Source organism: Drosophila kikkawai, chromosome 2L, assembly GCF_030179895.1.
Source record: "Drosophila kikkawai strain 14028-0561.14 chromosome 2L, DkikHiC1v2, whole genome shotgun sequence".
Taxonomy (NCBI): domain Eukaryota; kingdom Metazoa; phylum Arthropoda; class Insecta; order Diptera; family Drosophilidae; genus Drosophila; species Drosophila kikkawai.
Genome location: NC_091728.1, coordinates 21,569,934 through 21,583,143, shown reverse-complemented (window position 1 = coordinate 21,583,143; position 13,210 = coordinate 21,569,934). Strand labels below are relative to the sequence as shown.

General features: G+C 41.8%; 3 protein-coding genes across 7 annotated transcripts in view; 1 reads left to right on the top strand and 2 right to left on the bottom strand.

Annotated features, from left to right (window-relative positions):
* RapGAP1 (Rap GTPase activating protein 1) overlaps window positions 1-10,202 on the top strand; it is a 102,068-nt gene extending 91,866 nt beyond the window's left edge. For all 5 annotated transcript variants that reach the window (XM_070283953.1, XM_041775989.2, XM_070283955.1 and 2 more), the window contains 3 exons: window positions 6,490-8,202; window positions 8,270-8,767; window positions 8,839-10,202. In XM_070283953.1, the coding sequence (XP_070140054.1) occupies window positions 6,490-8,202; window positions 8,270-8,767; window positions 8,839-8,994 (2,367 nt within the window). In that variant the 3' untranslated portion in view covers window positions 8,995-10,202. The remainder of the gene's footprint in view (window positions 1-6,489; window positions 8,203-8,269; window positions 8,768-8,838) is intronic.
* Window positions 10,203-10,488: 286 nt separating this feature from the next.
* On the bottom strand, window positions 10,489-11,001 carry LOC108082548 (C-type lectin 37Db-like). The gene has a single exon (XM_070285379.1). The coding sequence runs from the start codon at window positions 10,999-11,001 to the stop codon at window positions 10,489-10,491; it is 513 nt and encodes a 170-aa protein (XP_070141480.1).
* Window positions 11,002-12,211: 1,210 nt separating this feature from the next.
* Window positions 12,212-12,649, bottom strand: LOC138928352 (C-type lectin 37Db-like). The gene has a single exon (XM_070285377.1). It carries the CDS (start codon window positions 12,647-12,649, stop codon window positions 12,212-12,214), a length of 438 nt encoding a protein of 145 aa, XP_070141478.1.
* Between the last annotated feature and the right edge of the window lie 561 nt (window positions 12,650-13,210).

Sequence of the window (13,210 nt, the reverse complement as noted above, 5' to 3'; positions counted from 1 at the left end):
GGCTGAGGAAGCAATTTGCGGCAATTGCCACTTATGCGATGCATTTACAGTTTGAGATCCAACCCGTGAATAATGAATAATGAATACCGAATGCAACATATGCGGCAGCACATGCAAATAAATGAAGATTAACGATGAGCGAGTGTTAAATCGGGCGGAAAGCTTCACTATACACAAGTAAATGGGTTTTTTTGGGCTGGCGACATGCGTTGACCCAGTTTTTGGGTTGTATTTCCCTCCGAGAGATACATATGAGTAAAAAGTGAATGTTGCCAATGCCGCAAAACGCAGAAAAAACGCCAACGCATCTGCGGGTGGTCAGGCAACTTTTGTCGAGCAAAAATCAAGCAGAGAAATGCCTGATCCCCTACAGTTTCTACCCACCAGACACTCCCCCCTGGTAACCAGTCGAAAAAATACATAAATCATTCAGCAAAATTCGCTGACAAATAGCCTGAAGTAAGCCGAGAGTGGCTCAACCTAGAGTGAGGATTACTGCAATCTGAACACTGGGGGAAAAAGTTAGATTTGAATTAGAGATTAAATGCTATTAAGCCTAGGAGAGTTAATAAATATTTTATAAATTTATAAAGCTTATTTATTTATATTTTAATTAAATTAAATTCAAACTTCCAAATGTATTCTCTACATATATTTTATGTATTCCCAGCAGAAAACTTAATTGCATTTCAATAATATTAATTATAACTTTTCCTGTATACGCTTCAGTCTCGAAAGTCACCCCCCTTTTGGTCCCAAAAAGTCCCTTAACTTGGCCATTCACTTCTCCCAACTCACAACTGCAGTTGACATTTTGAACCACAGGCAATCGAAGCTGCCTTCAATAATTCAATATGCACGTCCAATTTGTTAGCCTCGTTGGATTGGGTGCCTTGTTTTGGCCAAGTAAACAATGCGTTGGTTGCCCATATGGACGAGAGAGAGAGGAGTTGTGTGTTCCAGTTAGGCTTGTTTAATCAATATTTGACTTGCGAATGGGAATCGGGTTTACCTCAGACATTTTCCCACTAATTGCGGACAGGAAATGTATACATCTTGTTTTGGAAACATGCAAAAAAAATACTAAGAGTTTCCTAGGAAGCCAAATGGGTTTACATACATGTTTTTTGGGGCCTGGCAATTTAGCATTCACGAGAAGATTCTAGGAAGGGTTCGCCCAGAAGAACATTCTTCCATTCTTCCATGTTTCACGCTTGGCTAAAGAAATTCTCGTGAGACAAAAGAACTTTTGCCAGCTCAGTTCACAAGTCTCCACAGGGCGGAGTTGGTAACTCCACTCAAAAGCCAGAAGAGCCACTCTCGATCACACGAGCAATTATTTTATGAGAAAAGCAACCCAAGCGAAGGAAAATAATGAAAAGAAATAGTAGGGGGGAGTCTTCAAGTCTTCGTTAGTTGTTGGTTGGGCAACCACCACTTTGGACTTGGTCTGGCGGCAAAACTTTTGTCAGCTGTTTGTAATTTAAATGTGCAAAGTTACACAAAGTCTTAACCCATTGCACACCCCTTCGGGTAGGGGGCCAGTCGAGCGGAAACGGAGCAGCTTCAATGCCCATGCGCAGAAGGGTTAAGCGAAGAGAGTCGAGAAGGTTGGTCAATCTCTCACGAAGGCTGAAGAAAGCCATTGAAAAACAGACTAGGGTAAAGTTGTAGTAGTTTAGGTAATTTAAAATATTTTTAAATATTATAAAATATTTGTAAATACTTAAACTACTATAAATACTGCAATTATAAAATATATAAAATATTATAAAATTTTTCCTAATATAGCAGAGTTGCTTCAACCAGAGGAGCATTCTTCTGGTTGTTATTAGAATCGTTTTTAAATATTTTAAAATGTTTTTTTGATACTATAAAATATTTCCTTATATGGAGAACATATTTTAATCGTTTTTAAATATTTTAAAATATTTTTTTGACATCATAAACTATTTCCTAATTCGGGGGAGTAGCTTAGAAATACCTCTTAGCTTTAACAAAAGGATTATTCATCTGTTTAAAGTTAGACAGAAGGTTGAAGAAACTTCTCTCTAGCTTTAAAATAGTAATTTCCATGAGATACTTCTCACTTGTTATTAATTCCCCCAAAAACCCTTGATGACACTGCTATTATTTCCAGCTCAGCCTTAGCTGGTGCTGGTTGCAGAATATCTTGTTACCGGGGCTGCCCTCGTCGACTTGCCTCGGTGTTGTGCTGCTCATAAAGGCGTGACATGAAGTCATGCTCCTCATACCTTTCCAGCTACCTTCGAGGGTGATCACGGGGGAAATTGCTTCCCGTGGGCGTGTGGGAATGGAATCGAGTGTACAGTGTGGAGTGGAGTATATATATATATAGAGTGCCTCCTCTTGATTCTTGCCTTGGAATTGTCGCAGCTAATTTTATGCTGCACAACAGCAACTCCGGTTGTTGGGTTCACTGCGCACAAATTGGGTCACACACCAAGACCTCTCTCATGCAACTTCAACTCCGTTTCCCTCACTAAAAACTCCACTGCAATTAAATCTATTTTAAGGCGCGAATAATGTATGATATTTTTTATTAATTAGGGGATCTTAAAAATCAATCAGGTAGCTTGCATAATTTATGGTTAAACTTGAAATCATTTTTGGTTGCCTTTCGCTTTTACGTTTTTTTCGTGGCTTTGTTCCGCTAATGAAATTGTCGCCAAACTGTAGCAACTTTAACAAATGATTGCCATATTTAGGCCGTGTTTGGTGTTCAATAAATACCAAACGAACCAGTTGGCCAAAGCGATTTTGGCCAAACACAAATAAACGCCCCCAAAAAGCTGACTCTCTGGGTGTGTGAGCTCACTCCAAGACACTCATTTGCACACTTGATACATGATCTCATTCGGATTGCAGTTGCCAAAGCTTCTAGGAATATTTATATACAATTTATGATATGAGAACTTCTTTTTTGTATGCCCATTTTAACACTTATTTTGTTCTGCTCAGTCATGAGTGTATGTTAATTAAGCTTGTGAAAGCGTTTCAAACATAACATTCGTGCTCAGCTCAACTCAGTTAGACGTGCCACGAATTCTGGAGTTGAGAAAGATCAGCTTTCAGTAGGTTCTAAAGTGCGTCGCAGCTGGAGCTTGGCCTATTAGGAGTGGAGTCTAGCGGTTTTAATAGAGTTCTGCTAGGCCTTAAAAAACTTAATGATCTTTAGGCTTTCTAAAAATAGGTTTTTAATGAATTATGAACTCTCCAGAGCAAGCCTTATTATTTTTAACATTTTAATACTTTTGAAATTCCCCTTAAATTGTTGCAGGACATTTGCTTAATTCTCGACTCGACTTGACATTTGTGATTTATGGGTTTTTGATTTAAGCACTTCAATCTCGAGCCTGACTTGTGTGGTGTGTGTTTTTGTTTCACCCTCGGAGACACGAATAAATCATGTGCTCTGGGGGATTGTGGATTTGTCGCCATAACATATATCCATCCCCCCTTTTTTTCCTGTCTCACGTGCGTAGGACCCAGCACACACATATATCAATCACTTGGAGAACTCGCCATGTGTCACACTTTCCAAGTTGAGCAATGCCAACTGCATAAAATATTTACAAAGGCGAAACAGGGAATAATATTAATAATATTAACAGTTTCGCAGGCGTTGCAGTGGCTGCCAAACCCTCTGGCAATGACTGTTTCCCATCTTTTTTAGGTGCCCCAAGCTTCCTGTGCTTTTGTTGTATGTTTTTTTGTTTTCATTTTGTGAAGAAGGCGAGGGCGTTGGATGCAAAATGCACATTTTTAATGACGCCCCGCCTGTACTTGAGGCTGAAACAATAACAAGAAAAAAAATGGAAAATAAAAACAACAAGGAAACGCTGTTGACTTTGGCAACGTCGCAGGATTTTGCACACATGGGGGGATGTCTGTTCAGGGGAAAAATAGGACCAGACAAGGGACAAGGATTGAGTAGAGTGAGGAGAGATCGCTGCCCTTCGTTGTATGCAAATCGAAGGAGATGACTTTGCCGTAGGGGTTCCTCCTTTGCCCTTCCTGCTCTTCACTTTACCCCACTAACCTCGAAATGATGCCACTATACAGAGAGAGAAAAATAGGGAAATACTAATATTAATAAACATTAAGCCAGGGAAGCTTAAGAAGAAAAGTTACAACTAGAAAAGTCTGTTTTGAGCAGAAAAATCATTTTAAACAAGGAAACCCCCACTGATTTTACTACTAGAAATCCTTCTAATTTTTTTATAAATTTTACTTCTATTCACCTTTTTTTTCTGTGTACTTCATGCCCCCATCTTCAAGCCACCATATGGCTGTAGTTCCGCTTTCGGTTCCATTTCTGCCCCATGTTCTGTGCTCTGTGCTTTGTCTCTTGTATGTTCTTTTAGATCTCAGCTCGTAACACTTTTCCCCCATCTTGTGGCTCGTGTGTGTACGCGCTGACTGTAATCCGCTTAAGTTCCTTGGAATCGGCACATAAACATCATCATCGTCGGCATTATGATTGTCATCGTTGAGTTTCTGGTTCTGTGCAAGTTCTACATTCGTCATGCTTTCCACTTTATTACATTTAACTTTGGCACTTTTCCGGTTTGCCCAGTTGTCGTCCATCGGCTGTGCTTAATACTACTCTTACAGCCTCCAAACAAATGCTTTCCTAATTAGATCTCAAAACCCGAAAACCAATTGCCAAAGTGGAAATCTAGACAAATTAGCTAAGGGAAAAATGAAGAGTAAGTTTGTGTGTGAGTTTTCCCTATTAGATGACTCACTTGCCTAGCTGACTTCCTTTGTTAGCTTAGCCTTAGCCTAACTAACTATCTATTTTCGGGGCTGGGTTTCCCCCTTGTCCGTTTCCCAATTTTCCCATTTCCCATTTCCTAGTTCCCCATTTACCATTTGCCATTTAAGCAAACATTAAAAGGGCAACCGCCCTCGGCCAATGAAGCCAACTAAGCGTGTGACGTGACCGGTCTCTCTATGAGCAGTATCTGCAACAAGCCCACTCCAGTTCCACAGTTCCACAATTCCATAGCTTCGTAGCTCTAGTTTCCATTTAATTCCCCATCCAACCATCCATCTAGTGACTGTCTAGGGTTACAACAAAATTTATTAATTTTCCTCAATTGCCACATTCGTTTTGTTTGTCTGCCAAAGGGAGTTGCAGTAGGAAACACAGCATTTGCATATTGTTTTGGTTCACACGATACAGATACAGATACAGATACATATACTAATGCAGATACAGATACAGATACACGAATGCCTGAGCGATGGATGTCAAAATCCATTGGATATGCACCCAAATGACTGACAATGCAATTCATTAGCGGTGCAGTCGGCTAACTGGAAACCACTCGGCTTGAATAATCGACAGACTCGGGCTAACCTTGCAATCGATGGTGGAAGTGAGAGGTTCCAATAGTGCTTGTCAAAGTGTCTCTCCTCCTCCAGTCTGTGTCAAACCTATTTCTTTTCGAAATTCCTTTCCCCAAAACTTCCTGGCGTCTCATTACTTCCAGCCATCAGCTGCAGTTGCAATTGGCAGCCGGCAGACCATTAAATCAAGGCACGAACTATCGATGAACCTTAACTTCTACACTCCCTTTAACCCCTTTCGGAAAACCCTTTAACCCCATTTGGCTGCTGGCCAGGCGCCTGAAAGTGCAACAAAAGAATCGCAGAAATGGAAAAACTGTTATGTGCAAATAAAAAGCAGGGAACGTTTTTAATATGCTCGCTTGTTTAGGGACTAGACAAAAGCTTCGAGTGGCGCCAGGAATTGAAAAGGAAATGCTTGCAGGGGAAAGGCAGCAGCTTCTGCTCCTCCTGTCCTCCGCTCATGTCAAATGAAAATTGTTGGCTTAATGTTATCAAAAATTCAACCCAGCCGAACCGAGTGAGTTTCCCTCTGCGCAAATCCATCACGTAATACACGCCCCTCTCTACACCCACCCATATACCCACTGCCATATTTGTTTGGCGCTTTTGCAAATAGTTTGTGCCAACAAAATTGCAAAGGCATCGACAGTCGCTGGCTGCACCACTTGGAGCGCTCCATGGTGCTTTCGCTTGCTCTGCCATTATCCAATCCATCCACATGGCCTCGGGTCCCGGGACATTTGCATGCGGAGCAGTGGGGGGAGGGTCTTCGTCGACGATAATTGCATGAAATTATAATGCAGCCGTGTGCTGCCGAGCCGCTCTTTTGTTCGTTGCCATGTGGGAGGCTCCACTGTGGCACCCACACACATAATCAGGCCCCAGTTGTGTGTGTGGAGCTAGGGACTGGGACTGGGACTGGGTAGAGCTGCCACACATGGTCCTCTGACACACAATCAAGTCAGCGAATGGGTATAGAAAATTATATTTATTTCCACTCAGGATCAAGCAGACATAACTATATATCTTGTAATCAGTATAGAAATATATATTTAACTTTCTTAACAATTTAAGAAACTAATTTAAAATCTTTTCCTTTTCCCACAGAACCACCATCGCGGCAGCAACGCCAGCGAGGAGCGTGTGCCACAGCCCCACTCGCCCCACGATAGCCACGCCCATCCGCACAACGGTGGCCTCCAGCATTCGGGTTCGCGGGCCACGCTTCGCCACTCGATGAACCATTCAAGCACCTCGACAGTGTCCGGCTCCGCCTGCAGCTCCACGCCCGCCTCCCCACAGCTGAGTGGCGTGGTGAGCGCCTCCGGATGCCAGATGCTGTCCAACGGACACCACTACCAGTCCCAGTCCTCGGTGAGCTCTAACTCCTCCATCGTCTCGGCCATTCCCGCCTCGCAGAGACTGCTGGAGGAGGCGCTGGCCAAGTCGGCTCCCTATCCGATGATCCTGCTGCCGCAGCTTGGCGGCTACTGGCTGGATGGGACCGAGCACGAGTGCGGTTACGATGCCAGGGGTAATCCCTTGCTGCCGCAGACCACCTGGATGGCCAAGTTCGAAACGGACGACACGGCCAAGTGCTATCGGAGATTCTATGCCGCCAGGGAGCACTCGAATCTGGTGGGTCAGGATGAGCAGCTGGGCCCTGTGTTGATATCCATCAAGACGGAGAATGTGGCCAACCAGGAGCACATGCGTATCCTGCTCCGGCTGAGAACTGGCACGATGCACGAACTGATTCCGGTCTCGTGCCTAGGCGCCCAACCCAGTCCCCTGAAGATGGTGCGGCTGCTGAATGATCAGATCCAGGTGGACCACTTCATGCCGGTGCTGTGCCCCAAGGCCTCCCAGCTGATCAGCGTCTATGACGAACATGTCCTCGTTTCGCACTTCAAGTTCGGAGTGCTCTACCAAAGATATGGACAGACCACCGAGGAGGAGCTGTTCGGCAACCAGATGACCTCGCCGGCCTTCGACGAGTTCTTGGACGTCCTGGGCCAGCGAATTCGTCTCAAGGATCACAAAGGCTACAGGGGTGGATTGGATATCCAAAACGGACACACTGGCGACACGGCCGTGTACGAGGTCTTTAAAGAGCGGGAGGTCATGTTCCATGTGTCCACCCTGCTGCCCCACACCGAGGGCGATCCGCAGCAACTGCAGAGGAAGCGGCACATCGGCAACGACATTGTGGCCATCGTTTTCCAGGAGACCAACACTCCCTTCTCGCCGGACATGATTGCCAGTCACTTCCTGCACGCCTTCATCGTGGTGCAGCCCATCGAACCGAATACTCCCCACACCCGTTACAAGGTCAGCGTTACGGCCCGCGACGACGTGCCCTTCTTCGGACCCACGCTCCCCAATCCGGCTGTCTTCCGGAAAGGTCAGGAGTTCAAGGAGTTCATTCTCACCAAGCTGATCAATGCGGAGAATGCCTGCTACAAGGCCGAGAAGTTCGCCAAGCTGGAGCTGCGCACCAGAACCTCGCTGCTCCAGAACTTGGTGGAAGAGCTGCGCGAGAAGACACGCGACTTTCTGGGCGCCGATCTCTCTCAGACATCCGCCGGCAGTCCCACCCCCGAGACCCCAAAAGCGGAGAGCGGCAGCGGAGGAAATGCCGGCTCCCGATTCATAGACACGGTGAAGAAGGCCCTGATCATGCGGGTGCGATCCCAGAGCGTGGATACCGGTAATGGACATGGACCCGGGCAGACGGATAAGTTCAGTGTGAACACCAAGCTGGGCACTCTGAATGCCAAGAAGGAGGCGCATCCCGAAATGCAGACACCCAATTTGAATGTAAGTTTATATTATAAATAAACAATAACTTCATTTTCCTAATCCATTATCTGTTTTTAACCTCCAGACCTGCAGTCGTACGGCCTCCAAGTCCTCGTCCAAATCCAAATCCTCTAACGAGTCCACCTCCTCCTCGCCGGACATCACCTCTCGCCAGGCGAATAACAACAACATCAACAGTAACTCCAATTCCAATGGGGGACTCCTGCCCCAAAATGGTTCTGGAGGCGTGGCCGCAGCAGTAGCAAGTGCCGCCCAAAATGGCGTGGTGGCCGTGGCAACCATGTCCGAGACCAGCGATGATTCCAGCCTGAACAGCGTGGATCTTGACCCAATGATGGCTCACTTGGACGGCGGTGCCACCTACATAGACAGCGACACGGGGCTGGAGAGCATGAGTTCGGCGGAGGCCACCACCAAGGCCTGCTCCCTGTGCCTGGACGGTGTCCAGTCCACCATGATGGGCAGCTCGCCCAGCAATGAGACGATCATGAAGATTGAAAATCTGCGCCAGGAGGTCACGCGATTGAAGTGCGACAAGCTGGACCTACTCAGGCAGAATGTGGTGGGTATTTTTATTAAACTTGAAAGAGATTATGGAAAATGTATTAAGCCGAAACCCTTTCTATCTGTTAGACCTGTCAGCGCGACATCAAGCGGCTAAGGGAGCGGGAACTGTCCCTGCAGGGTGACCTATCGGCGGCTGGTAGAGAGATCCTGCGACTACGGGATCTTCTCAAGGAATACATGCCGGATACAGCAGCAGCTCCGCTCTCCATATCGCCTATCTAAGCGTAAAACGCAGTCCTTGGACGAGGCAGGAGTAGAAGGAGGAGGAGGAGTAACCACTGTGCCGTGTATAACACTTTGGAGGGAGTCAGGCGTTTGGCGAGTTGATAAGCAGAGACAGTGGCGTAGCCCCGAAAAGAAAACAAAAAACAAACCCCAAACGAAATGGAAAACAAACAAAAACTGTATTATATTTAGTTTACGTAGCTGTAGATGTGAAGATCTATAGAGATCGGACAGATGGCAGCAGGCATGCGCATATTGACAAGTTAATATATATAAAACAACAAACAAACAGTTACAAACTAAACTAAAAAACAAAACAAAAACAAGGCGATAAAACAGCTAAAGCAAAAAACACAACACAAAACTCAAAAAAGTACACCAAATATATAATATAAGTCTTTAAGCATATTTAACGCAAGAATTAACAACCTAAAGAACTATTCCAGATCCCATCCTAAGTAGAGAAAGCATCACACACAGAGATCGATATCGATATGCATACATATTATGATTATAATCGCAGAGTTTTGAGGTTTACAAAACCGTTACTCGTTCGTTAGTCGCACCCGTAAAGTGTTACTGTTGCCGTGACTGTTACTGTGACTCTCGTTTCACACCTCATCCCCCCCATAATCGACATCGACGATAACTAAATTATAATCGACTTGATATGATTTTCTCTAAATTAAAACGAATCACCTGCAGAACAGAGCATGAGGGAACTGTTAACCTTAAGTTTAAGTTGCTTTAAATAATTTTACCTAAACCGTATGTTAATTAATTATATTCTAAGTTTAACCAAATGCAGAAACCAATTCATCGATCAGCCGATGACTCACGAGAATATCATATACCTTTTGCATAGCGCGCATTCATTGTACATATGTGTAGGAGCGCGCCTTGTATAATTCTCGATCCGCATTCGGATCTATCAAAATTATCTATGACTATCTTTATTTTCTAATCGATTAACAATAACGATACCAATAACCGACATAAGAGAGAGAGAGAGCAAAAATGAAATTAAGCAAAGTAGTAAGTTGGGAAAACAATTTCCAAGAGCAAAAGTTACCAATCACGCAAGCATGAACTTTGTCTAAGTACCGCGAATAATTGTTTTTGTTGAGATGCATTATCATTTTTATTGTGTAAAGTATAGAAACACCAACAAATATATGCAAAATATATGGAATATATAAACAATCTACTATTGAGTTTTTAATTGAGGGGAAAATAACGATAATTATTTGAATTATGTTGGAATTTGGTTTATTTTAAGACATTTTATAAAATAGTAAAATAATAGAAATTATAAATTTCTTTTTTTTTTTTATTATAAACAATCTTCTTCGAATCTTAATATAGTTTGTACAGTTTGAGCTCTATTGTGTGCAGTTAACATAGACTTAACAGACTGCTGCCGTTTGACAAGCACTGTTCAAAGCTACCAATGGAAGTCGTTTAGTGAACTTCCTATGAGCATTAAAACTCCTAAAAGTCCCCTTTTACGTACGTTCTATTAAAAATAAGCAATTCATCAGATGAGCTTTCTTCTTCTTTTCTTTTAGTAACATCCCATCTCTCGCAAATGAAAAGTGCCTTGGAATCACATACACTGTCGTACATGTAATTGTTAATTATCATAACGCAGTCTTCATTAGAGTTGTAATTGTCGGGCTGCCCTTGTCTCCAATTTAAGAAGGGTGGGTTGAAGGATATGGAATCAAATGTGCCCTCTTGGGTCAAATCGTTAACGAACAGCCAGTATTTAGAGTCCCATTCCAGTTTTGGTACGATTAGATCCAGCTCCTGCTGGTTCCGGATGGTCGCCAGTACGCCGTTCATACGACGGCATGTCCTTGTAGCTTCGAACCAATCCACGGTTGTGTTCTTTTCGATGTAGAATAACCTGGATCCGATTAACTGGAACTTTGCTGGAGGACGGGCCGCCGCCTGGAGTTTTAGCAAAGCCAGAGAGAATAATATTATTGCCGAGTACAACATTCTGACTTTTCCTTTTAAACACTGACTGGGAATGCTATTCATGCTCTGTATTTATAGGCCAACAGCTATTAAGTACAACAGATAACGAACATTTGTTTTATACATATGTACATATGTACATATATTCAGAAATATTCTAAGAAAAAGAATTTCGCAGATTCTTGAGTTGCCTAATGTTAATTTATTTTTCCACGAATTTCAGAATTTGATTAGAACCAAGGGGAAGAATCTGTACAGTTATTAGATTTATATAAAGTTAATGGTTTTTTTTTTAATTTGTAAATCCGTGTTTCTTACTAAAAACCATGACAGATTATTAAATATTTAACAACTTTTATGATTAATGGTTTTATAAAAAAAAGCTTTTACCAAGAAAGGTATTCCGCGGTCAAAAAATAATATACATAGTTACATTAAGAACTGTTCCATTTGATTACATTTGAAAGAATTTATTAAATTCTAAAATATATTTTAAAATATTTTGTATTATTTTGATGATAAACATTATAAAAAGGGTAAGTTTTGTTTTGATAACACAGGCCGACAGCTTGTACTATTGTATTATTTCAGAATTTCGCTTTTAGCTTTTTAAAAATCAGACGACTATATCATAAAGCTGCCATAGGAATGATCATGAAACTAATTTAAAAAAATATACATATCAACTTCACTGTTTTTCAACATATTTTCATCTACTTTAAGATATGACCATTTTGTATTATTGCAGAATTTCGGTTTTAATTTTATAAAAATCGGACGACTATATCGTATAGTTATCATAGGATAAATCGGTAGATGTAGAGAATAATGCAAAGCTGTGAAAGCAAAGCTGTGAAAGTAAAACTGTAACTGCAAATCTGTTAAAATAAAATATATAATTATGATTATGATCTAATTGAATACTGTAAGGGTATACAAACTTTGATTTATTTATTTATTTTTATTTTTTTCATACACAATCTTCTTTGACTCTTTCTACAGTTTGTACAGTTTGGTAGCTACTGCCTACAGTTAGCAGGTGCCTTAACAGCGGGCCGCCGTTTGACAAGCACTGTTCAAAGCTACCAATGGAAGTCGTTTGGTGAAGTTTTCATAACCATTAAACCTTCTAAAATCCTTCTATCTAAATTAACCTTCTATTAAAAATAAATAATTCAAGAGCTCGGCTTTCTTCTATTTATTTTATTATATATTTTCCATAACCATCACCTTATGCCTCGCAAATGAAACGAGCCTTGGAATCACATGGACTGTCGTACATGTAATAGTTAATTGCCCTAACGCAGTGTTCATTAAAGTTGTAATTGTCGGGCTGCCCTTTTCTCCAGTTGAAGAAGGGTTCTGGTTGGGCGGAGGATATAGAAACGAATGTGCCCTCATGTAATAAATCGTTAAGAGACAGCCAATATTTTGAGTCCCATTCCAGTTTTGGTACGATTTGATGAAGCTCCTGCTGGCTTTGGATGGTCGCCAGTTCGCCGCCCATCCGACGGCATGTCCTTGCAGCTTCGAACCAATCAAGCGTTGTGTTCTTTTCGATGTAGAAGTACCTGGATCCGATCAACTCGAACTGTGCTGGAGGACGGGCCGCCGCTTGGAGTCCTGGCAATGCCAGAGAGAATAATATTATTGCCGAGTAACCCAACATTCTGAGTTTCCTTGTTAAACACTGACTGAGAATGCTATTAATGCTCTGTATTTATAGGTTAATAGCTATGCAATATAAAAGATAACGATCTTCTTTTTATATATGGAAAAATATTCTACGAAAAATAATTTCGCAGTTTCTTGAATTCCCTAGTATTAATTTTTATTCCACGAATTGCAGAGTTTGATAAGAACCAAGAAGAGGAATCTGTACAGTTAAGAGATTAATATTATGTTATTGCATTTTTAAATTTTTAAATCCGTGTTAATTACTAAAAACCATGACAGATTATTTTTCTTAAGTGATTTATTAACAAGAACCAATAATGAACTCAAGGTCCTCTCCATCGCGGACAAAAAATGAAAAGTCTTCAACAAAAGTTTTTGTATATATTTATTTACATTGTGTTTCAATAAAATTTAGTATATTAAAAATATATTTTAAGATATTATTATATTACAAATATTTTGATGATATAAAAATAAAATAAGTGTATGTTTTGTTTTGATAAAAAGAACCGTCTTTTAGATTTATTTTAAATTTTGCCGGCCTGTCTATTGA